General features: G+C 45.0%; 2 protein-coding genes and 1 long non-coding RNA gene across 13 annotated transcripts in view; all 3 read right to left on the reverse strand.

Annotated features, from left to right (window-relative positions):
• LOC102369577 overlaps window positions 1–1,353 on the reverse strand; it is a 12,481-nt gene extending 11,128 nt beyond the window's left edge. Inside the window, exon 1 of the long non-coding RNA XR_003095543.1 lies at window positions 1,176–1,353. This is a non-coding gene — a long non-coding RNA (uncharacterized LOC102369577). The remainder of the gene's footprint in view (window positions 1–1,175) is intronic.
• Window positions 1,354–4,126: 2,773 nt separating this feature from the next.
• On the reverse strand, window positions 4,127–7,366 carry ATF4 (activating transcription factor 4). 3 transcript variants are annotated; one of them, XM_006029829.3, is made up of 3 exons: window positions 7,164–7,366; window positions 5,769–6,071; window positions 4,127–5,055 (listed from the first exon to the last, which is right to left on the reverse strand). In XM_006029829.3, exons 2-3 carry the CDS (start codon window positions 5,971–5,973, stop codon window positions 4,214–4,216), a joined length of 1,047 nt encoding a protein of 348 aa, XP_006029891.1. In that variant the 5' UTR covers window positions 5,974–6,071; window positions 7,164–7,366; the 3' UTR covers window positions 4,127–4,213. The 3 variants fall into 3 exon arrangements, with proteins under 3 accessions (XP_006029891.1, XP_006029889.1, XP_025067102.1); XM_006029827.3 differs by having other exon boundaries at window positions 5,757–6,071; window positions 7,164–7,362; XM_025211317.1 differs by lacking the exon at window positions 7,164–7,366 and adding an exon at window positions 6,254–6,325 and having other exon boundaries at window positions 5,757–6,071.
• Window positions 7,367–8,086: 720 nt separating this feature from the next.
• Window positions 8,087–25,244, reverse strand: part of MIEF1 (mitochondrial elongation factor 1) — a 21,260-nt gene continuing 4,102 nt past the window's right edge. Inside the window, exons 4-8 of one of the 9 annotated variants that reach the window (XR_003095537.1) lie at window positions 24,339–24,601; window positions 22,705–23,359; window positions 22,281–22,435; window positions 9,966–10,039; window positions 9,101–9,139 (exon numbers count right to left, since the gene is read on the reverse strand). Coding sequence is in view for 5 of the 9 variants with exons in the window: in XM_025211313.1 (XP_025067098.1) it covers window positions 9,001–9,139; window positions 9,966–10,039; window positions 22,652–23,359; window positions 24,339–24,601 (1,184 nt within the window). In the remaining 4 variants the exon portion in view is untranslated. Of the gene's footprint in view, window positions 9,140–9,965; window positions 10,040–18,529; window positions 19,077–21,382; window positions 23,360–24,338; window positions 24,602–25,244 lie in introns of those variants that run through there. The other 8 variants (XM_025211314.1, XM_025211313.1, XR_003095536.1 and 5 more) reach the window with 8 other exon arrangements.

Genomic DNA, 25,244 nt, shown 5'->3' on the forward strand with positions numbered 1-25,244 from the left:
TGTAGGGCATGTTCCTTGAATTGGGAAAACAGCAAACAGCCTGCCTAATATCTGTACCTATTTGGGTCCATATGGATCCTGGCCCTAACCAAAGGTGGAATGAAATTAGGTTGCTTCCTCCCCTGCAAACTTTACTCTTTTATACAACTTCTCTGACCTGAGTCCTAGTCTGCCCACCAGTCATCAAAATAGGAAGTTACAAAAAGATTAAAAATGGGTCCACCCATTTTAGAGCTAAAAAATAAATTAAAAAAAAGGCAATGGTTCCATTTTTGAAGCCACAAAAAGTGTAAAATCAATCCTTTTCTGTGTCTACCCCCCCACCACTGGCTGTTCACCTTTTCGTTTTTCACCCTAAAAAATCCAGTACTTTAACTTGAGAAGAGTGATGATTAAGGTGTGCCCCAAATGAAAACATGCAATAACCATGAACTATGTCCAACACACCTGATTTGGTTACATCCAGGTTTTCCCAAAAAATGAATGCTCTACCCTTCCCCCACACGCTAAATTTTGGCACACAATGAGGAAGCAACTGTAATGGGATTTGTGAAAAGTTTGACATCATTTAGGCTGCAGACTGCCAGAGAACCAAGTGGGCGTTTAAAAACTTTCTAGCAAGATCCCCCGCATTTATCTTGAAGTCATTTAGACTTAAATGTGCCTGCAAGACAGAATACCAGAATCTACTAAAGGAAAGCACCACACAACCCCAGATACTACACGTGAACTACTCTGACTCATTTGGCATGGGTATGCAGTGCATAAAAAGAGAGGCAAAAGCCATGTCCCACAAATGTATCTCAGTGGAATCTGGAATTCTGGTCTCAGATTCAGACTAGAGTAAGGTCATCTCTCCCCTCTGAACTGTGTCTAACTTGGTAACTCATTAAAATAGTAACCACTTGCTTACATTAAGCTGTGCATTTGACTCTAAGTCTCTGAAATAAAAAGAATCCCAGAAATAAGCCTGTGTAGCCTTTCAAAGGCTTTTAATAGTAAAAAATACCTGTATATTGGGGGGTGGGGGTTAAAGCAGGCAGGAAAGTCATCAGCTTTCTCAAGCATTTAAAATAAGAGCTGTGCTTACTAGATTTTTTTACCTGTTGTTTAAATCAAAAACAAAAAATGAAAACTCCTCCTTTGCAGCAAGCTTTTCTCCATAGTATACTGACCTCTGGTTCTGGACATTTCAGTAGCTGGATTGCGATGATCCTCTGCCTCTGTGTATAATGCCCTTAGGAAAGCCAAGAGGGCTGATTTTGTCCATTTTGGACCCAGAGAAGAAAGAGGTGGTAACTTAGAAGGGAAGTGAAAAGTTCCTTAGCTCATTAGTAACCCCTCCATTCCTCTTCTCCCTCAGTCTTCTTCACAAACTGCATTTTCTTGCATTCTTTAGTTGCCTGTGCCTAATTATTTTAGCCTAATTAAGGACCAAATCCTCCTCAATGCGTTAATTTATTAGCAAATCTAAATTGTACAAACAGATTATGTACTGAAGTGTGAAGTCAGTTTAGTTGAGTTCTCTTTACCCCCTCCCTCCCTCCCAGGCACATACAATTTCCCATTCTACTTATCCTAATATGAATCACTGTGCTTCTTGAAAACACAAGGTGCAAATGCTCCATTTGAGGAATCCCATAAGTAATTAAAATCTCAAATGCATACAGTATCAAGCTAATGACATGCTCTACCAAGGCTCACGTGGACTATGTGTTTTTTTCAGATTGCGCAATCTTCTTGTTGCAATGCCTGACCTAGAAATGTTAATGTTAGTTTTATGGGTTTAAATGCAGCAGCAGTTCTGCATTAGTATTACACAATAGCACCTTAAATGAGTGAAAGTTTTGACAGGCAGATTCACCTGGAGTTGATCTAGGCCATGTTACCACTGTTACTCATAGGCAGAGTGGAAAAAAGATCCTTCAGCCTCAAGATCCAATTCAGCGTTCCAGTATACCACCATTAAATCAAAAGTTAGCTTGTAGCGAGCTATTAACCTTCTCAGTAGTAAAAATTCTGTTTAGACTGTCTCCTCTCCAAATAGAACGTGTATCATAGGAAGACAATCCAACTACATCCCAAAGCAGGAAAGGGGAAAAAACACAAGAATTGCTTTACTGCAATGATTCTCAACCAGCATGCCATTAAATCCTTCAGAAGATGCCAAAGCAGCAAGGCAAACCTGCCTGGTCCCTCTGCAAAGAGGCAAGTACTATCATAAGTAAGTTTTTGAAATGGGGTGCTACTCAATTCACTGAAATTATGAAGATGTCTAAATAAAACCTTGAGAACCACTGTTTGAGCCAAATCTCAGTATCCTACCCCTTGATAAAATGCATACATCTGCTTATTAGGCCTGTGCGAGTCTGCAGTGATCTGATCCAGCCACTTTGGATGGCCACGATCTGATCTGTAGCTCCGGACCAGGTTTCCGCCTCAATCCAGCCGAAGCGGCTCCGAAGCTTCAGAGCTGCCTTGGAGATCCGGCCATAGGGTATAATGGGGAATCAATGAAATATCTATAACTTTGTTTTTCGTCTGATTTGGATGAAACTGCAGGGATGGTAGCCTCTGCTGAGAGCATGAAACCTGCCAAGTTACAAGAAGATCGGTGCAGGGGTTTGGGAGGAACTGTACCCCAAATTCTTGAAAGCCAAACTCCTGTAACATTTGTGTGTTACACCATGGGGGGAGGGGGTGTCAAAACTGCACGGGTGGTAGCTCTTACTGAGGCCACAAAGCCTGCCAAGTTTCAAGGAGATCAGTGCAGGGCTTTGGGGGGAACTGCACCTCAAGCTGCAGACAAGCAAAACTCATGCTATGGGTGATACTGCGTGTGCTAAGGTGCAGCAGGGTAACAGCTGCAGGGATGGTGGCCTCTGCTGAGGCCATGACACCTGCCAGCTGTCAAGATCGGTGCAGGGAGATCTGGGGCCCTGCACCCCTAGCTGCTGACAGGCAAAACTATGCCAAGACTGTCCATCTTGGGGCAGTTGATTGTATTCTTTCCTCTCCTTAGCCTGGTTTTGTAGGTGCTAATTGATGCTCCTTAAGTTATGTAGTAGCTAGATCCTGTGTATTGAGCTGGTCCCGGAGTCCCTGAGTGAATCATGATTGATTGGTACCTGGGAACAAGGCTGCTTAGCAGCCAGGCCTGCAGCAGTCTCCCCCCCTTCCCCATCCCAAGCCAGACAGTCAGTCCCACAGCACCAATAGCACATTCTGCTTGTCTGCAACTTGCAGGGGAAGTTCCCCCCAAACCCCTGCACTGTTCTTGAAACGTGGCAGGCTTCATCCTCTCTGCAGTCTACCACCCCAGAAAATTTCATCCAACTCAGACAAAAACCAACAAAGTTATAGGTATTTGTTTCCCGTTACCCTATGGCCTGATCGTGGTTCTGAGGCCACTCCAAACCGCTTCAGGAAGCCCAAGGAGGCCAGCGCTTTGATCCAGATGTGCTGCCCCAAAGCATCCAAACCCTCGCACAGCCCTACTGCTTATAGTCAAACCAGCATGTAGATTTTTTCATGTCCTTTAGTTAAATGAAAGGAAATTCTGAACATAACCCATTTTAGGAGTGCTGTCAGATATGACTAACATGTGAAATGACAAGACACATCAGTTGTCGTTGAGCATTACATACCTCCAAACATTTCAAGAATATTCCAACTAGTAACAAATGCCTTACAGTTAAAGTATTGCTCTGTGTTGTCAGTAAAATTTGTTTGCAGGGTAAAATTCACTGGAGCACTGTTAGGATTGGAAAAACTCATCTTATTTTGCAAATTTACCAGTTTTAGGCAATTTCTCTCTTGCTCTGAGCCAATGAATCAAGGAAAGACTAAAAGCCCAAAGACTAGATTTATCGGGTGCATTGAAAAGTGCCGGATCTCAGGAAGTACTGGTTTGCTTCCCAAGACCCAGCACTTTCCCAACATTCATGGCCTTACCTACCCCGTACTGCACCGAGTTCTAAATCAGTAATGGGCAAAGTCAGTATATATTTAATACTGGAAACTCAAGTATGCTACAGCATTACTTTCTAATCCCATTAGTTTACCTATCAAACTAAATTCAGAGACAACCTTTACTCCCTCCCCCTCAAATAGACACAAAGTCAGCTTACTACAAAATAATTTATTAGGCAGCAATACACAGCATTAACACCATGCTTATATACAGGCACATAAAACATCTACCCTGACTACCCTACTCTGGGACTCTAGCTCTTTTGCCCTTGGCTTTGCGGACCTCTTCAATCAAATCTTTCAAATACTGGATTTCCTTGCTCAGAGAATCTGCTCTCTCTTTCAGGGTCTGATTCTTCTGCTCCAGCTCTCTGCACTCTCCAGATAGGGCCTCCTGTTCAGCCCTTTTCTTCTGCCGGTAACGTGTTGCAGCTGTCTTATTCTGCTCCATCTTCTTCAATTTCTTATCCATTTTCTTTTCTCCCTTCACCTTGACTGACACTACCTTTTCTACAGGATGATCATATGGTTTGGACCGCACAGATTGACAAACAGGGACTGTGGGAAACTGGCTGTTGTTGGGGGACTCAGGCATGGTGGAGCTGTGTTGGGGTGTTCCTGGATAGGACTCTGGGCTCATGCATATTCCACTATCATTATCAGAGGGGGATTCCTCCTCTCTTTCACACTTGGGGACCACCTTGGTGGTAGGGGTTTCTGGTTTTCCATCTCCTTCCAGGACATCCACTTCACTGCCTAGATCTAAACTAAAGGAATGGTCTGGAGTGGAGGTCAGAGACCCTGGGGAGAGAGGGAGAGAAAGGGGAGAGAATGGGGCCACCTGATCTTTTGCATTTGGAGATTCAGGGAGATGAGCGATTGGGTCAGATACCAGTGGAGGCTCTTTGCTGTGAATTTCTTGGGTGGGAGGGTCAAATAGGTCACACGTGTCTTCCAACGTGGCCATGAGCTCATCTGGTGAGACAGTGGCTTCCATGTCATCAATACCTAACAATGCATCAAAGTCAAATTCCTTCAGATCCATCTTCTCCACCATCCACTCCATGCCTGAGAAGGCATCCTCTGCAAAACAAGCATACACATCATTTCAGTACAGCAGATGAAATGCTAATTAGAGCCTTCCCAATTTGTAGTTAATTCTGAAAGCAGAATTTTGAACATTTTTCTCTATAGCCACTCCCTTTCTTAGCTAAATTTTTCTGAGATTAACAGATCAGAGGTATTGGCATATGAAGCTTTTCCACCTCAGAGGACTGCAGAATACAGCACAGTTGCTAGGCTACCTTATGATATTCAACTGCTTCTGGCTCTTCCAAACTCTACAAAGGATTTGACGAGTTTAGGAAGAGACAACCAAAAGCCAAATGAAGGAAAACTATAACTCATTCTTATTTCTTGTGGCCCCCCTCTCCCAATGTACCTTACTACTGCAGCATCTGAGTTATAGAACAGCATCAAGACTGAGTACATGCTTCACAACATTATACATTTCTGAGGCATATGAACTGTGATGCCTAGCTACTTGTACTGAAAGAACTTGTACACAAATTTAAGTTTCAGATTGGAATACTGCTAGCTTACTTAACTCTTCAAGATGCCACAATATAAAATAGGGGAGGCATTTGGGGGGGGGGGGGGACGGGAAAAAAAAAAACAAAAAAAAACACAAAACAAAAAAAAACACAAACAAACACCAAACAAACAAAAAACACCCCAAACTATTGAACTCGCATATCTCCCAAGGAAATAAATTAACACCTTACCCTGGCTGTTACCTGTGGCACTGCCTAAACTGTCCACAGCCAGCCAATTGAAGGAGACTGCCTTAGCCTTGTCGCTGGAGAACCCATGCGAACTGAGGGGCTCGGCCACCTCCAGGTAGTCATCTGGGAATCCTAGGCTTTCCTCAGCCACCAAGCACGACTGGCTGAAGGGGGATAATAAATCCCCCAACAGCATCTCGTTGATCAAGAGGCTCATCTTGGTCAGATTTTAATGTTTTGATGTCAAAAGGTGTGGTCAAGTAGAGGGTGTCTTTGTCAACTACAGCAATGCTGCTGCGAGGTACCTTGAGAAACCTGGAGCAAAAATAAAACATCATGTTATATTACAGGACCGCCACCTGTACTGAAGTAAATATGAATACTGAATGTAGTCTACTGAAAGAGAACAGCTGTTCTCAATAAGTTAAGCCCCATTTGGAACACCCCATTACACAAAATGAAATTGGGCATTTTCAGTTTTAAGGACTGGAATCTACCTGTGAGCTCCCATGTTTTGATCCTTTCCCAAGGAGACTTTCCAGACTGACAGCAAAGCCCTCTCTGTAATAGTATACATTTGCCAACTAAGATCGTGTTTATTAAGCATGAATGCTCAACAAGAATGCCACTCCACTTCCTCATGACCAAATATGGTCACAGCGACTGCTCCGGCCCCTCCTCCCTCTGCTGCTACCCGAGCCAGACTTGCGCACAAGCCTGCAGCTGCAGCCATTTCAGGATCCTCTCTGCCTGCTTCTCTCCCCACTCTATAAATAGACGGCCATTTTGTATCCTGCCACGTTTCCACTGGGGCTAGTTGAATACCACCTGGCATCCGACCAGGCTACTGCCAGGAACCCAGAGGACAAAAGGCATGTTCAATTGCTAGGATTCCCAGTGGGTGAGAACAGAAATAAAACGCTAGAGAGGACATCTACGGATAAAAGGGCTGGCTAGAGGCATTAAAAGCAGTGTAGTCAAGTCTGCACAGCCCTGGTTCTGGTGTCTACACAGAGCCTAGGGGTAAATTAGAGACTCAGTGAGCATCAGGGACCCACAGAGGCCCCTAATTATTCACACCCACGCATGGAATGACCCCCCCACATGAGGGGCTCCTCCTGCCCCAAGACTCTGTTTAGAACGGCACCCCCTCCATATGGGTAAGTGGTCTCTTCCTCATACCCCCCAGCCCGCCCCAAAATGGCATCTCCCCCTCCGAAGTAGCACAGGGCGCGATGGAATGCGCCGCGCAGACTGTACCATTTCCCCCCGGGAAAGACTAACACTCTCCCTGTGACAAGCGATCTGCTCCAGGAGAAATCAACTAGCAAAATGGCGGGCGGGCGCGTTCCACGACCCGCCTAGGAGAGACCATTCACTCCCGCTTGTCCCCAACCGCCTACTCACGCCATGGTTGCAGACGCCGGGGAGGTGCCGGGGACGCCGCCGCTGGTGCTGCGCCCGCTGCACTGGCCTATGCCGCCGCTGGCCCTGCCGCCCCTAAACAGCCATGGCGGCGGGGGGAGGCGGGACAGCTGGGTGAAGCTGCTGCTCGGAGCGGGATGTGACAGGACGCAGACACACGCACATACAAGTTCGGGAGGACGGACAATGAGGTGGCACAGCACGCGTCTCCGCCACTTATATATGACCGTCGCCTCAAGAAAAATGTTCCGGCAGGGCCACCGCCCGGGAATCCTTCCGCCCAAGCGCCCTCAGCTAGGCTAGGGCACGCGGCCCATTTGTTCGCGCTGGCGCTCCAGCCCTCCGTGGGCCTGGTTTGGCCTCGCCCGCTCCCCTGCTGCATCATTCCCCTCCCCCACCGGAACCGCGGAAGGATCAAAGGGACTATGTAGTGTTCTGCAATTTGCCAATGAATCACGTGATTCTGCTCCCGCGCGCGGGCGAATACAGTGACGACGTCACACTCGTCCCCCACGTGCCCCGCGAAGCGCCGATTGGCTGCTTGGAAGAGGTTCACTTGTGTTGGGAGCTGCCATTGGCCAGAGGCTGAGACTGCAGGTAGTCAGAGGCAGCTGGGGAGGAAGCGGAGCCGGTGTTGTCGCCTTCAGCCGCTGTTGAGGGTGCTGGTTATAGTCATGGTGGTCTAAGGACAGGGGCAAACCAGGGCAAATGTGGTCTCTCCTATTAGACCAACTAATCAACGATATCACATTTACCCAAAAACCCTCATCAGCCCCCAGCCCTGCCCTGCTGCCCTCATGCAGTCCCACAGCCCTGGCCATGGCTGCCCACTGCAGCCAGCCCCCCACGCACAGGCAGCTGGCCAGCAAACCCGCCAGGGCTCCTGCTCCCTGCGATAAGGGCTTATTGCAGCGTCCCCTCCTTGTCTTAGCCTTCGCACAAGGCCATTGCCCTTTCTCCTCAAGATTATTAAGGGCTTGGGGCAAGGTCAATCCCTGCTGCTTGTGTGCGTGGGGCAGCAGAGCCCCAGCCCTGAGGAGGCCTCCTGGTCACGCCAGGGTGGGGAGGACAGTGTTCGGGCCTTGTGGATGCAGGCCGGAGGGGCTGCAGGGGTGTGTTTGCACCAACCTCATCTCTCAAGTGTGTTTTCACAGGCTGCTTCCCTGCCCCGCAGCAGCGGGACATTGGCAGTGCCCTTGTCCCCACTGGCTTTATCCAGGGCAGGTTGGGGTGTCCATGGTGCTGGGGCACCGAGCCTCAGTGTGGTTCAAACAGGCTGGACAGGTGCTGGTTGTGGATGGTGTAGTTTGGGGTAATCCTGCTGCAAGTAGGGGTTGGACTAGATGTGATCCCCTGCAGTCCCTTCCAGCACAACTTTTCAACGATTTCTCCGAATCTTCCTAGGGCCGCAGCGTGTTCTGGCTGCCTGGTGACGAACCACTGAGGAAAACGTTCCTCTGGATGATGCAGCCTCTTGACCAGAACAGAGGAGGGGATCCCCTGCCCAGGCAAGGAAAAAGTTCCCTTCTGTTTCATATCAATGCAATAGCATCACTTCCCTCTTCTTGAAGGTCACAGTCACACATCATCCCGACAGCCTAGCAGTCCTAACGCGCAGGTTTATGCTGCATTGGATCGATTTGGTTTACAAAGAAATGTTGTTCTCCCTGCTGCCAACCTTGCAAATGCAGCTTGGCCCCTGGGAGTCAAGTTTGATTCTTGTTTGCTCAGACCTTGCCACCAGAAATAAAAGTTTACAGGTCGAACTGCCCTCAGCTATTTCTGGCAGTGGCTTTATTGTCTTCCAGTTCTGTCCTTATCACCATTTTTGACACACTATGGCCTTCACTGGATTTGCACAGGTGTAACTCATGGAACCGAGTAAATAATGATGGAGATAATCTGCAAGGGCAAAGAGAGTTCCAGCCCCCAGTCTTAGCTGTGCAGGCTCTGCAAGGCTGAAAACAAGAAGAACAGGTTGGCTATATATCATTGTCATCAGTGATCACTAACAACAGCATAAATTACTCTGAATCCACAATTTGAAAAGCTCTTATCAGTATGGCTTTCCTTTTTAAGAGCAAAAAAAAAATAAATCACATTTTGAGATGAGAGTCGTGGAGGGAGTGCTCTCCAACTCAAGACACCACAACAGCAATGCAGTGATCCATAATGACTGTTCAGACAAATGCACCAAGGACTGAAGCAAATCTTTGCTTCAGCCCACCACTGAGGGAAGGCAGTGGCTTTGGAAGAAGCAAGATGGGGGATTGGACAGACAGATGGGTGGACACTGTCACAGTACCATGATTGGTCCACGGAAAGACTCCCATTCTTCCCCCACCCTCCTCCCATGGGCTCTGGCCCCTCCTATAAGTGAAAAGAAAAATGGGGATTGTAAAGCTGTAATTGTGGCTAAATAAATGGAAACTGTGTGCACACCCTACCCTTTCTCTTGGAAAGATAATTATAGATTAACATGAAAGGCTGAGAATACATTTGAGCAAGAATTATGCAAGCAGAAACAAGCAGGCAATGAAGATCTTAACCTGGATCAGCCTTTTCGGAGTCTGTCTTACTTTCTTTACCTGCAATTTGTATAAGTAAACAGATTCGAACAAAAATCCTGTATCAACCCCCATGCAAGATACAAAATTAACCAACGAACAACCAACCTTTAGGTAACTACAAGGTCATTTCTCAGTTTCCTAGAGGACTATACCCTACTAGTATTTATTATATATATACAAAGAAGACAGTGTATGGATTTCCATTAAAACCCACCCATTTGCATTTGCATAGAACTTGCTGAATGTTTCTTTCCTTTGGATGCGATTTTCTCTTCTCAGCCAGATGATCTGAAAATTAAGTAAAGATATTTGGGGGAATTTTTGAAGGAGGAGAGAAATTAAAACTATTTTCTATGCAGACAATGCAGGATAGTCCTTTCTTACTGTTAAAAAGATCTGAAAAAAGACACTGTTGGCAATATGCAGTTCAGGCAAGCCTAGTAAATGGGAAGAAAATCGTGTTTACAATAACAAAGGTTTATAACAGGAAAATAATTGATGTACCTGCTTACCAAACACTTACCAAAATGTTAACATATTCAGTATTGTTGGCTTATGTTCCATTGAGTAGGATACCTTTGAAATGTATAGACAGGCTCCAGTTGCTGAAAAAAGCTCTTTACACACACAGCTTGCTGAAGAGTCACATAGGCACAAAGACCTGCAATGTGTGGAGCTCACTGGGGATGGAGGCCACCCTGACCTGGCTAGAGAGCAGGGAGAACAGCCCAGCAGTCTTTTTTGGCCAGTCATGGAAGAGAACCTGCCACTGGGGTATACACATGAGGGAGATGGCATCACAGATATTTTCCTGTACTCAAAAGCTTTTAAGGGCAAATAAAAGGGAAAAAAAGGAGAGAGAAATTGATGGACACAGCAGCTGTGCAGATTCCATCATTTCAGGCCATTTACTACATTCCACAATTATATACGTACTCTATATTTTATAGAAAAAAGTTTTGATCTGTTCTCTATAGAGAGAGGAGCTGTCATGGAAAATGCAGAACTGCTAACACTGCACTGCAGAAAAATAATCTCCAGCCAAACAGCAGCACCACCACTTGGGCGGAAGGAACCCCTCAATCTCTATTTGCCTTACCCAGGTGTGGGCTGCAGAGCCCAAAAACAGGCCATTTCAAAGTCAAAAGGATTTCCTTCTTCCTCAAATAAGTGTGTACGAGATAAAAATGCAAGACAAGATGCTGATAAATTTAAATACACCAACAGCAGGAAATGAGCTTCCATAGTAAGATTAGCTCACCTGCAATAGACCTCCAAGTTCTATGCAGGGGGGAAGTGGTAGAAATGTGTGCTAACAGCAGTATGCAGGATGCATATCTTCCTTCCTCTGGTCTCAGAGGTTCAGCATAAAACAAATAGTATATTTTTATGCTTTCTTATATGTTCTGGACTGGAGCACTGTTCTAAGGGGCAGTCACAGACTGGGAGAGTTCTCAGCAGTGCAGTTCCATTGGCCCGGAGTCTGGGCAGGACAAGGAAAAATGGAAGGAACAGAAGCAATAGAGACACTTTGAGCCTCTAACCAGATGGTTCTCGATTCCTGCAAATGTCTCCAGGACTTTCTCAGTTCTCTGGAGATCTGACAGACGCATCTGGAAGCAGGCATGGTAGCACACTTTCTGCCGGGGAAGCTAAATCCTGTCCCACAAAGAGACATCTTGGGGAGGATGTCTAGGAGAATTCTTACAGCAATTCCCATGCCCAGAAACAATCCTTGCAGGAAGGCTTTCACACAGGAGGGAATACTGGGGGCCTTGGCTTTACTTAGATTTTTTTTTTGGTGAAAGCGTAGGCAACTTTCTCCTTGAAACCAACAGGAGTTTTATCGTGAAGGGGACTGAAGAGAGTCAACATTAGAGTAAATGTGCATTAGGAGGAAACCTCCTCCTCAGTTCCTAGGGAAATTACTTTCAGACAATTCAGAGCAAAGAAAATCCTCTTAATGTTCAATTGTCAATTGTTCTTTGACACTCAATACAAGAAGCGGGAGCTGATGTATATTTTTCTTGATGTCTCACAGTCAATTTTCACTGGTTGCTTTGCAGGCTCAGGACTTTCCATTTCAAAACTAGATTGATAAACAAATACAGGCATAATCAAGGGTCAAGCTGCGGACATTTTTACTCTTTTTTTATCTTCTACAAACAGGAAAAAAGTTAAACTGCACTATGTTCCTCCTCTATTCTGGACTAAAACACCGATGAACTCAGAGTCTTTAATAAGTCAACCACCCATCCACTTCTCTACATTCCCAGTATGTTCTGTAAACATCAGACATTTCAAAATTAACATGAAAAAAAGATTAAATAACTTCAGATTATGAATGTAAAATGATTTCAGACAACTAAGAAAGCATTCTTGGTTGTCCACCTAAATTCCTTCTAGCTGGACTGACCTGGATACAAGATGACCAACTGGAGAGAGATTCTTATATTACTGAACCCAGTTTTACACTAGCTGATCTGGATATGCCATATATCCACTGATCACCTATACTCTATAAATCTCAAGAGGATTAATGTATTCACTGTCAGGCTGCTGGTCGCCAGCTGCCACAAATAGAAGATTTGTGCGGATTTCTTAAAGGAAAGGCAGGTTTTTAATGCCACAGCTTGCCTGAGCATGAGTTTGCTTAGCAAAACCATGACTGGCAGCAAATAATATTTAGCAAGGGAGGGTTTGTTTGCCTTTTCTCTTCTGTCAAATGTGCTCTTTTAACAGAAGTAATTTATTGGCTTCACTGTGGTTCAAGAATAACTTTTAAATGGCAAGTGGAAAAGGTACAAAGCACAAAACACCCTACAATATTCTGAACAATGAAAGAATGGTTCTGCAGTATCTATGGATCTTCAGCACATGGTAGTCAGCATGGACCTCGCTTTAAGTGCACGTGCATTTTGTGCATGTAAGGTTGTTTGTTTGTTTTTTTTACATCAGCATTTGTTGGGGTCACACCTGGCCTGTATATCCTCATGTTCCTACTGCAGAGCTTTTGTGACCCTCAGTCCCCTTGCAACTGAAAGCCTGCAGCAGTTGAAAACAACAGAACTGGGGTAGAAGATGGGATCCATATGCTGATTACAACACCTCAGACAACCACAGTTTTGACAGCGTGGTTAGCTTTTTTTTCCCCTTTGAGTGTGCATCAGCCTGGATCTCAGTGTCATGACTGGGACACAGCACCCCCTCAGGATGGTGGGAATGGGGAATTCCAGCTGCATTAGTTGAACAGCAGTTGGACCACAGCTCTCCTGAATGTGGCACCTGACCTAGAAGTGCCAGGGCCAAGACACAGCCTTTGATGAAAGTCAGTGGGTTGTTACCCTGGGCCACCTTGAAATGAGCTGGAGAAGTCATTTAAAAAAAGATTCACATAGGCACTTAGGCCTGTGAAGACTGAATCACCCCTCACCCAAACTTAGGTTTCTGGCTCTGAAGTGGATTCACAAGCCTGAGTGAGGTGCCTAAGTTTCCTTGTACGTTAAATGAGGAAACATAGGTGCCTAGGGTTCAGGATTTACAACACAGTAGACTGGCAGGGGGAAACATATAACCAGCCAACAGAAAGTATAGACCAGAGAGGGGGATCTAAAATTTCTCCTTTTCCCCAGATCTAGGTGCAGTTAGATGCTTGGAAAACTCCAAGCTGGGTACCTATACCTGTGTGAAACCAGGATTCATAGCCTGAGACCTATGCTTAAACATAGACATATGGCTGGTAGTGGTGGTAGTGCTCATCTTTTGCCTAATAGCCTCATGATTCAAGCACTGATTCAGGACCTAAAAGACGGGTCCTGGGCTGGGCTGGGCTGAAGGCACTCTCCATCCCTTCTTTTGAAGTTGTGCCACAGTGTGAAAAGAAATGCAAAAGGAACGAGGCCAGAGAGGACAAAAGAGTGGCCCTGAGTGTCTAAATGCACAGCAGCATTTCTGTGAATCACTTGCTCAAAACTGAGCATCTAAATTCTAAGTTATGTTTTAGACATTTAACGCTTATTAATAACACTTGAGCTCTGGCAGAACTAACCTTGATGCTGAGCAGGAGAGGCACACTATGCAGCAGGAAACACAGAGAGATTCACCATGTGACCCATTTTGAGATTCTTTCTAAAAAGACAGCCTGGCTTTTGAATTCCATTGTATAGGCAGCTAGGCAGTCTGAATGTTACAGTCCCATTCATATAACAATGCAGAGTCCTGGGTACATGTGGCGCATAGTCTGTTTTCTCCTGCCACTGAATGTGGTTTCAGGAAGAGCACCAGTAAGCTGAATGGACTGGTTAATGCAAAATTCTGGGGATGAAATGCAGGGGAGGTTTCATCACCATGTCATTCCCATGGAATGTGGAAGAGAGAGGCTCAGCCATGAATGCCTGAAGCTCTAAGGGTGTAGCCACTAGGGCAACTAGCAAACAGGCTGTGAGCCTGAACAGATCTCATTAGCCTGGATTTCTTTTGTACCATTCCATTTTTAAGGGTTGTAGAAATGCTCAAAATTTGGGAGGGGAAGCATACTATTTCTGGGACATCTGTAACAATATGGCACCAAAAGCTGGTGATTTCACTGGGGTTTTCTTCCCTGCTTCCTCCTCTCTGCCAGCCATGAGGTAGTTGCTCAGAGGGGTACTTTCTAAGACAAAACCCATTTCCCAGCCCCTCAGCTTCTGTGGAGGTAGAAGTCCCACTGCATATGAAGGGACATCTCAACTATGCAGGCAGAAGTAATTTGAACTGCGTATCCCTTGAGCTGCAAGTTTGCCACAAAAACAATTTGCTCATATATCAGGGAATTAACACAACCTCATGTAGAGGAAAGGCACCAGCTGTGACAACTGATAAAAGGGATGAATCTGTTGCCAATTAGGCAGGCCTTAAACTTGGTAGGCTTTGTGTCCACCACTGTAAATTACATTAAGTGCCTCATTCTACTCTGTATGATAAGATACAGGTCCCCACCTCTTGCTTTTTCCTTTGTTTTGTAATGTCCATGTTAAAGGAACGAAGGATTTCTTTACCAAATACTAGGGAGTACCTTGAGGAAGAACAACAGATGCTTGCCGTGTGCTGGCCTGCTGCCACAGAAGGTAAGAGGGGACTGAGGGCATGTCACAGTCACTATGTGTTGTATTCCTGTACAGACAGGCAGGAAAAGAGACAAGTTGCATGCGCAACTTCAACAGACTCTAGTAAAAACAAAAAGAAGAACCACCATCATTCTTTCACACCGACACATACTTAAAGGAGAAACACAGATAGCCTTCATACCATATTTCTGCCACTACCACTTGATTTACTGATTGCCCCTTGATATATCCCCAAGCCCTCAGAAAATGACACCAATACTATAGATCAGGGCTGTCCAACATCAGAGTGGCCAGGGTCTGTATGCCACACCAGTTGCAGGCCACATGCTGCAGGGGCTCCAAACCGTGTGGGCAGCTGGGACCCCACCAGGCACTGCCCCACATGTTAACCCCTTCTGGACTGGATGCAGCTTGTAGATGGCCAGTTGGACAATTCTGCTATAAACAGCCATAAGTCTGAACAGAACTATTTAGAAACACATGGTTCCTGTTTCTGAAGCAATAACTATCCCAAGATAAATAGAGGTTGGAATGCAAAAGTATCTATCTGATGGGATGCTTCCAGGGATTATCACTTCCCTTCCCCTTTAACGGGGAGTAAGGAACGCAACAGAACATGGCAAACCTTGAAATAGCAAGCCCCTGCATGACTATCATGAGACACCCAGGCATGGATTGCTTAAGTCTTCATCTTCTTGCCTTGGGGATATCTAGACTGCCTCCTCCACAGTGATCCTGAGACTGCTGCTGGGAAACAAGTCGCACCCACTTGCTCCTGCTCTGCACACACCACATGCTAAAGAAATGTGTGGTTACTACTAGTTCATTCCTAGGTGCACTCCTGTGCTAGCCTAAAGAGCACACCTGAGATCCTGCTCAAATGTGTACATGGTCTACTTGCCCAAATGTGACCATGCAACATCTTTTCAGCACACTGAACATGCAGAGCAAGAGTGTGGGTCTTGTCTCAGCAGCAGTGTCAGGATTGGCAGAGACAATGCAGATGTACCCTTTATGACATTTACCTGTTGGATCCAAATCCTGCATCTTGAAAAAAGATAACTTGAAGAACTTGAGGAGACACAGCACCCTGTGGTCTAAACCCATTATAATCAGAAGGTTAATGGGCTATATACTACTGCTTATTCCCCCCGACAGAAAGGTGATAACTGATGAGCATACCACTACAAAGGACTGGAAAGACCCATAGGTAGAGAAAGGAAGATGCAGACAAGAGCATGGCAGGACAAAAGGGAAGAATTATTTTATACAGCCAGTGCTTTAAAACTCACAAAGTATTAACCGTGCCAACTTTCAGTCCCAAAAATCTATTTGTATTTTAAAGGCTCTCTCTCAAGAGCACAGCTAGGCTTTTTTTTTTTTTTTTAAGGAAGCTTAGATTAGCATTGAGGGGTAATAAAGAGATCAAAAGAATGCTTAATCACTGGAGCCAGTAATATCGAACCAGTCAAAGTAAATATCAGTCTGACTTTGGGTTTGAGCATAATTTTGTTCAAAACTGCCCTTTGCACTAGTACTTAGAAAAGATTAAGCCCATGAGAAGTCTAAGGTTGTAAACCAAGCCTTCTCTCCCAGCCCAGACTTGCCTCCTACAAGATTAGACACGCTCTACATAAAGAAACATTTCAAATCTTTACTACCCTAACAACTTGGCTTGATCAGTTTCTTTTAACTCTTCATTTTTAAGATTATACCACACTTTGATGTACAGTGAAGATATTATTAGTACAGTCACAGACTTGTTTCTGTCTACGTCATTGTTGAGTAATGCAGTTCATCTCAAATTAATGCTAATAACACCTCTAGCCATGCCATCATTAATTCTGAATGGGCTCCATGTGTTACAGGAGACTAATTCTAACTAATTTTAGAAGGTTTTAGAATTAAAAAAAATAAAATGCTGTGTCAATATTCTTTGTATCCCTCAAGCTGTAACACCAGATACCCAAGTTAACATGAAATCAGTTGTCCATGGCTATAGGAAACAAAGCAAAATAAAATCTCCCAAATGGCTGTGTTAATTTTTTTTACCCCTTGAAAGCCCATTTAAGGGCTAGAATTGAGCTCTGAATTCCACTGGAAAGAGCAGGAATATTCTACTTCTAGGCCTGTGTAACCGCATGGGTTGTTAAAATCTTGACATTTTAAGATAAAGAATAGATTTTATTGACCCATCCTGGAATTACTGAATCTTATTGATCTTTGACCACAGACAGGGACAAATCAAGGACATTTTGGGAGGAGAGGAAGAAGGGAAACTCCTCCAGTGGGATGATTAAAAAAAAAGCAGCAGCTTTTTGAAACCGCCTGAGCTCTGGGATATTATAATGAACCACAGAGAAACAGATTAGCAGGCAGAGAGGAACCAGAGCATGCACCATGTGATTCCACAATTGAACACACTGATCACCATCTCCTTAAATAGCATATAGATCTGCTCTGGCCTAAGATTAAGCTAGAGAACAATCCGCCAGCACCTACATATTATAAGCCAAAGTAAAAAGAAGTAACAAGTAAAGATATAAGCCTGATTGCATTACCATTCTTTACTATTCATTCCATCCAGGAAGAGCACACACCAACTGCAGAGACTTCCTCAGGCTGATTGAAGGATTTTTAAACCTGAAACTTTGCTAAATTTTTTTCCAACTATTTAAGTTGGTCTAATAAAAGAGATCAGATTCATCCAAAGAACCTTGTCTGCCTATGTCCTTAGATCAACACAGCCATATCCTACACCCCTGAAATCAAAATCCTGCTTTTCTAATAATGATGTTACTCTAATAATAATAATATTACAAGCTTTCAGGGGCTTCCCTTCTATCTAGGAGAGAACACAAAGAAACAACAAACTCTCCCTGTGCCTGAAGAAGGGTGTTTGTATCCTAAAAACTCACAAAGGACAATTTTTTCCAACTATTTAGTTGGTCTAATAAAAGATGTCACATTTACCTAAAGAACCTCATTTGAAAAAAGCTGTTGTGCATGGATGCAAAGTGTTGTGCTGCACAGTTGCTACAAGTTGCCAGGTTTTTAAGAAATGGTCACTTGCAACATTTTTTTTCAATTAAGGTAGGTAGACCTAGTATCTGAGAGTATCACTGGAAAGAGACTTCTCTTTCGACAGCTTGTATAAACTATTTTCCTGGGAGGCTTGATCTTGCCTGTGCTTGCCCTTGCGCTGAAACAAGGCTACTAAAAAGGGAAGTTAGAACCAGGAAAGATTTTGAATCCTTCTCTGAACATTGTTAACAAAAACCTACTGATTTCCCCCAAAACAAGTTAAGAACTCAATCACAGATACCTCTAATGAAACATGCACGAAGCTCAAAGGGCAGAGGGTGCACTGCCTCAATCTGGTAGATTGGTATACTATCTTTGTCATAAAAGACGGTGTTTCTTCATATAAGACGCTCCCCAGTCACAGACATGAGTCCAGGTTTTGTTGCCTGCCACCTGAATCTATTACCACATGGACCAGTGACAAGGTGGCTTCCTCAGCTGTGCCAATGTTGACACTTTGCTAAAAAAGCAGCTGGACTTGACAGGGGAGAGAGAACTGCCAGACACAAATAAATGAGCCAATGAAGAAGGCTGGGAGTTTGAACTGGAAAGTTTAGATTGAGAGGTGGGAGAGTCTTTGAAGTTTACTAAACATTAGCTGCCTGCCAACAGGCGTGGTTTCTTTCCACTTCAGAGAAACCAAGGGAGACCCACTCCTTAATGAGGCACCTTCATCTCTTGACAGATGCAAACAGCCAGGGATGATAATTACTCACAGAAATCCTGGCCAATTCAGCTGGTGAATCGTTCCAAGGTAGAAGGGTCCAGGAACTGCAAATCAGTAAGGTGCACATGAGTCTTACATAGAGCAGTTAAGAACCTTCAAGATGGCAGGTGCTAAAGAAATGCAAGATTTTATAACTACAATGGGTGCCAAGGCAAATCCTCCCACACCTTGGCATACAAAGTAAAGAGAAATGAGACATGACAAATGTAAGACACATCATACCACAGATACCAAAGGCAATCAGAATACTGTGGAGTTATTTATTTCAGAATTTCCACACGCTCTTGTCATCAACCATGCAGTAGTAGACCTTTGCCCTTCCAACCCACATCCTTGAAGCCTGGGATTGATGGGGGCCGTCTCATCTCCTATCTTCGTACCAAGGGCATCCAAACTTTGTGACAGAGATCTACAGCAGCCAGGAGGAAGAGAAGGGCAGCCTCATTTAAATAATTGCTTTTATTTTAAAACAAACTCATTTGACTTGAAAGAGTAATGGTTGACCTCAACAGCAGTGAAAGCCTGCAGCTGAGGCAGTTGGTCCTCACTTTGCAATACCCAGGAACAAGATGACAATCACATATGAGGTTTGTGTGACCTAAGTAATAGTAATGCATACTAAGCCATGTCCAGAGCCAGGACAGCAGAACAACTGACTCAGGCTCTGAGCCTATTACAATCAGTTGTCTTCATGGGCTGCCCTCCTCCTGGCAACCATGGACTGCATTTTTCACTTTCTATTTTGGGCATCTTTGCTCTACATGAAAGTTTCATATAGGACGGAGACTGTAAAGAGGGAAGCCATTAAGACCGTCTTGGCTGTCACTCCCTTCTCAACCACCAAATTTGTAGGGAGTTTTAATACTGATAAGTACTAGCTTGACTACCCTTACTAACAGTTTTCTCTTTGGCCATAGTAGGGACATTTGCATAAGCTTCCTGCATGTTTGACATGACCTCCATCGCTTTGTTCCTTACTCCTTCTTCAGAGGAGCCACCATGCAGCCTTTGTGACCAATTATATCTTTGGCCTCTGCTGCGACTGCTTCAATGGAGCAATTATTTCCAACAGTGGTGGCTGCCTCTAATATGAGTGCCTGGCTCTGTAGAACCAGGTTGGTAGTTAGCTCAAAGTGAAAAAAACCCCACCATTAATAGTTTACAGAATTAAACAGATGAAATAGAAATGGAACAAAATCTTAATTAAAAGGCTGGGGAAAGGGGGGGAGAGAGCCTTCATCTCCATTTCATACAGAAATTCAGCTTTGCGGCATAAGAAATGGCTATAGAGCATTAATTGGTTAAGTTGCCAAAAGTAGAAAAGCATTTGTATAAAAAAAAATCCATATGAAGATATGCATCTGGCAAGCACTCTGAAGCCAAATACAGATACTAGCTCTATATTATTTCTGTCTCTTTTCTTGTTTTGATGGCTCCAGTGCATGCTGGTGACTGACTTACAGCAGGAAGACTAATACTGGCAGTGGAGGGCAGGGAAAGAAAGGAGGAAAAGTTCAGGAATAAGAGTGAGGGGCACTCAACCATAGGCCCCAGCAAAACTTACAAGAACAAAGTCAAACAAAGTGATTTTTTGTTAGTCTTCTGAAGATGACAGTTTACACGTACTCACAAACTTCCAAGTGTGCACCTGACAGGGTGATACATTTTAAATTGTAATAGTGCATTATTGCTGCATAATGAACACCATCTGACAAACTGGCTAGAAAGAACTAACTGCCTGAAAAACTTGGCCTGGGATACATGTGCACCCCTAGGATCTCTCTCACTGGCACTGCGTCTGAGAAAAGATGTAGCCTAAGGCAGTGCTTCTCAAAGTGGTGGTCCGCAAACCAGTGCCAGTCCGCAAGCCACTAGTCGTCAGTCTGCAGCAAGTTGCCAGGAAAGAAAGAAATATGTTTTCAGAAGCATAACAATGATGTGTCATAGCACCACAGTTCGTATGTTCCAACACTCCAGGTGACGTCATGTCGTGCGAGGTGAGGAAAGAAAAAGAAACAGCTGGTCACGCATTTGTGTAGCGCTGTTACACGCAGTTGCTGCCACCAGCTGAACCGGGCACCGGTCCCTGGCCCACTGGAAAAAAAAATTGCCAGTCCGCCACATCAGATAGTTTGAGAAGCACTGGCCTAAGGGACCCCAAGATTCACTTCACAATCCCCTACCAGCACCTGTAATATGGAAACAAGGACTTGGGGGTGGGGATGGTATCCATTCCCTCAAGACTCCGTAACTGCAATTCATTTCCACCATTTTTATGATACTTTTAAAGAAAAGGGTTGGGTGTCAAAAGAGGGAAGGTAGTAAAGGAGAGTTTCTCCTCCACAGTCACACATGCACAGTTCACGCTTGTACGTATTATTTGAGACATATAGCTACACCTCTAGGAGGACACCCCCCCCAGTCTGAGAGTATAGCTGCACAGATAGAGCCATGTCATTCTGGCAGGGCACAATGTCCATATAGAAGGTGCAGGTGTGCAACTGATCAGTGATCACTTCTTCAAAGCTGTACAATCATTTGGAGACAGGCAACGAGGTCCAGCCTCGAGTACAATGGCAGCACGAAGTGGAAGGCAGCAGAATTTCACTAATGATGGGATCAAAGGGATAACATGTAAATTGTGTCCCCCCACAAACCTCAAATAACAATTTTAGACTGCACACAGTGCAAATTCAGCACGTGAGAGACGGTAAGGAAGGGAAGGTCAACTTTAATTTACCCTGAAACAAAGACACACAATGGGAGCAAGAAGGGAGGGCAACTCATTTCTAGATGGCTACTATAGATAAATATACCTTATTCATCATACATAGGCAAGCCCCCAGCTGCCATTAGCCAATGTGGCTCCGCTGATTTAGATCATAGGAAGAACTGGCCTATTCATGTCTGTGACAAAATCTTCTAAGAGATACAATCTTGCTTCCCTCTGTTACACATTTCCAGTTACTGGCTCAGTGAGGAAAAAGAAAACAGCCCCTCCCCATTTTAATTCAGCCTTTCCTATTCTAGTCCATAAAGAGACATCTGAGGTCCCAGCTGTTCTTGATGCCCCTCTGCTTGACTTCATCAGGGCATGTCACAGCTCCAACGAGAACCGCCCATATCCGTGGTGGTGGTACACCAGATAGGAGACCTATTACACACCCCTGTTCCCAGATCATAACACTGCTATTGGTCTAGAGGCAGGAACCTGTCATGCACATTTTTCTCTTGTAATTATCACACCTCCCTCCCCCCCAGTACTGTCTTTAGAATAGTCAGACAATGTACATTCTGAAATGCCGTCACGGCCATAAGTAGTCATATTAAAAACATCCCATTCAGGCTGCTCCATGCACTTCTAGGTCAGAGAGAGGAAAGAGAGGCAGGTGATATCATGTGCAAGGGAGAAAATAATTAAACAAACAATGCAGAGCAAAACAGCAGGAAAAATGGAGAAATACAGAACATCAAAAGTGAGTTTGCTAGAACTGCCACTGGATTCACTGCTCCAATTCTGCCGATTCTAAAGCAGGAGCAAAGGGGTTCACTGCAGCATGGCAGACAGTACAGGGAGAAGAGAGCATAGGATTCCAATACACAATTTCAATACCTGCAGGTTTTTAAGCAACAGTCTCTGAGCTGCAGTTCCACCCCCTTCTCCCCAGTCAGAAAGTAACAGCTGGGACAGAGAATGGTGGAACTAAACCAGTAACACCAAGAAATCCAGTGGGAGCACCAAACTCAACAGCAGGAAATGATGATGACCTTAAAAAGAGAGATGGAGGGATAGGGAGAAAGAAGGAGAGTGGTGAAAGGGATATATTTAGCAGGATTCAAAGTCCATCTTAGATAAACACCACCATTCTCCTCTGTAAGGCCCCATTACGTCTGCAGTAAGACTTCTGGTTCTGAAAGGGAGCTATAGAGGGTGTAGCCCAATTCATCCACTTCTTCAGGGGTGAGCTCTGAAAACAAGTTCACCTTGGAATTCAGAGCACTGGGTAAGACACCTGCTTCCAAATAGCCAATCAGACCTTTCAGTGCCTGCAGGAAGCGGTCAGCTAGCACATTTTGGGACCAATCAGGCTCCTCTTGGGCCAGATGCAGGATGACGTTGGTGAGCTGGCTGGCAGTAAGGTGACCCAGAGCTGGGTTTGACTTGCACACAGCTTTGAGGATCTTGAGGCACACGCAACGGCAGCCAGAATCGCATTGGTCCAGAGCCCGTAGGCGTGCAGTCTCTGCTGGCCGCAGGCTCAGTCGCCATAGACTGTCATACTGGGCCAATCGATGGGGTTTGGCCACCAGGACAGTGTCACCCAATGTCACAGATGGTAGGAAATCAATAAGAAGTTGCCGTTCTGGCTCATATTGGACCTCCAGGGTCAAAGCCTCTGGAGGTGCTGCTGGACGGATCACGTAATCCAGAAGTGCCCCAATAGCTGGCCAGTTGATGGAGCCTGCTACTACTTTCTCAAAGGTGTCTGCCACAGCCTTGGGGGAGAGGTAGCCCCCTATCACACATCGGTCCCAGTAGCTGCTCCCCCGGGGGAAATACTCTGGGTTTTCCCGACGGACAAGGCAGAAGCCAGGTATGTTCATGATGGTGTCCTCACCTGGAATGCATGACCACAGGTTCTGCTCCAACACCAGGGGCACAATGAGCTGGATGTGATCGGCAGTCACTACCTGTCAGGAGGGAGAGAAGAGGCAGAAGTTGGCTCTCTCCCAGCAGGCTCCAAGTATCAGTCCACTTCCAATCCCTTCTATCCAAAGGGATTGGAAACAGTGATTCAGGAAGCAACTTCCACTTCCTTGTGAGACCTACTGCATTCCTTTAATCAGGCAAGGTGTTTACAGCTCATTCCCCTTCATCAATGAAAGAACTGCAGAGCATAACATTTGCTCTTAAGATCTTAAAATTCCTAACAAACTTAAACCAATTACATCCAGAGATCATATCATCAACTACTGAACTGGGTATACCTCAGCGACACTTCACAGTAGTTCAGGATTTGAAGCAAAGAATAACAGAACTGCAGGCAGAGCTCAAGTTGCCACATCTCAAGTATCCCACATTAAAATCAGGCACTGACCCCAACAGCTGTTACAGAGAGGCAGCAGGGGATCTTTAATGTCTTACATAATCAGTTCCTCAAATCTAAGTTTCAGTCAATGCACAGCAAGCTATCCCAGAGTACTGATTCAGTGCTAACACACAAGATAGGACTACATTTTAATCGCTCACCTTAGCCCGTGGCCATCTCTACATCAAGGACATAAATTGCAGGGATTGGTCTCCAATCCAGATCTGTTATATGATCAAAAAAAAGTGGGGAAGAGCTACTGGAACATACAAGGGTCCCAAGGGAAGTAACTCATTTGAAGGGATATGTGGAAGGTGAGTATTGTGAGTAAGAGAAAAAAATGAGGTGTAGTGGAGGCAGAGCAAGAACAAGCAACTATGGAAGGAGCAGGGACTGGGATAACATCTGTTTTGCAAATATACAGCACAAATATATTCTCAGCTTGCTGGAAGTACCTGTGATACTTGAAGGCTCTTGAACCAAGAACGCTGTGCTGACACAGCACAGTCAATGGTGAAGCCTAAAATACCTCTGCTCAATCAACCTACCAAATAATACCAACACATGCCCTCATGAATTACCTGCAGATCATCGTACAGGCTGCCACTAAGGTACATGTCACGCAGGGGCATGTCAGGCATCTTGGCACGGAGGAAGCTACGCAGCTCAGCACAGATATCTACAGCAGCCTGTTTGGCCCGGGCCTGCTCTTCTACTGGGATTGCCACCCTCCTCCGGTAGTAGGCAAAGAGTTTTTCTTGCAGCGACAGACGAAGGCGTGACTTCTTCAGCTCTACCTGGCTCCTCTTAACAGATGGCTTGTGCTTTGGGGGTCGGAATGAGTCTGCCAGACAGGAGGGAGAAAGACAATAATCCCCAATATTTCACTGCAAAGTGAAAATAAATAACTCGGCTGCTGTGAAGTGCAGTCACCTTCAGGGAGGCAAGGTTCTTTGGGTAAATGTGATCTCTTTCATTAGACCAACTACATAGTTGGAAAAATTGTTCTTTGCAAGCTTTTGGGTACAAACACCCTTCTTCAGGCCTTCAGAAGGGTGTTTGTACCCCAAAGCTTGCAAAGAACAAATTTTTCCAACTATGTAGTTGGTCTAATGAAAGAGATCACATTTACCCAAAGAACCTTGTCTACCTATGTCAGCAGTTCCCAACCTGGGTCACAACCCAAGTGAGGGTTGCAGGGGCAATGCTGGCAATGCTGCACACAAAAAAGGGAGCCGCACCCCTTGCCAAGAGCTCCCCTCTGCTGCCACCGCTGCTGCGCTCTGCTCCCAGCTGTGGGTCATGGAAAAAAGGGTTGGGAACCACTGGCCTATGTCCTTAGACTTACACAACTACAATCAACATCCTCCTCACTTTCAGCGAGCCTTTTAGCAGTTATTTTGTGTGCTTTACCTGGCATTGTAGGACAGAGAAGTGAGTAACTTCAACTGAAAGTACTCTGAGATGATTTAGGAAATTAGTAGGGA

The sequence above is a fragment of the Alligator sinensis genome, unplaced genomic scaffold (genome assembly GCF_000455745.1).
Source record: "Alligator sinensis unplaced genomic scaffold, ASM45574v1 scaffold215_2, whole genome shotgun sequence".
In the NCBI taxonomy this organism is placed as follows: Eukaryota; Metazoa; Chordata; order Crocodylia; family Alligatoridae; genus Alligator; species Alligator sinensis.

What these genes read in the sequence shown, in the direction of transcription:
- ATF4 (XM_006029827.3), bottom strand. Translation starts at nt 5,973, where the DNA reads ATGAGCCTCTTGATCAACGAGATGCTGTTGGGGGATTTATTATCCCCC. An exon ending in TGCCACAGGTAACAGCCAGG is followed by an intron (nt 5,056 to 5,756) that starts GTAAGGTGTTAA and finishes CTTGTTTTGCAG; the next exon opens with AGGATGCCTTCTCAGGCATG.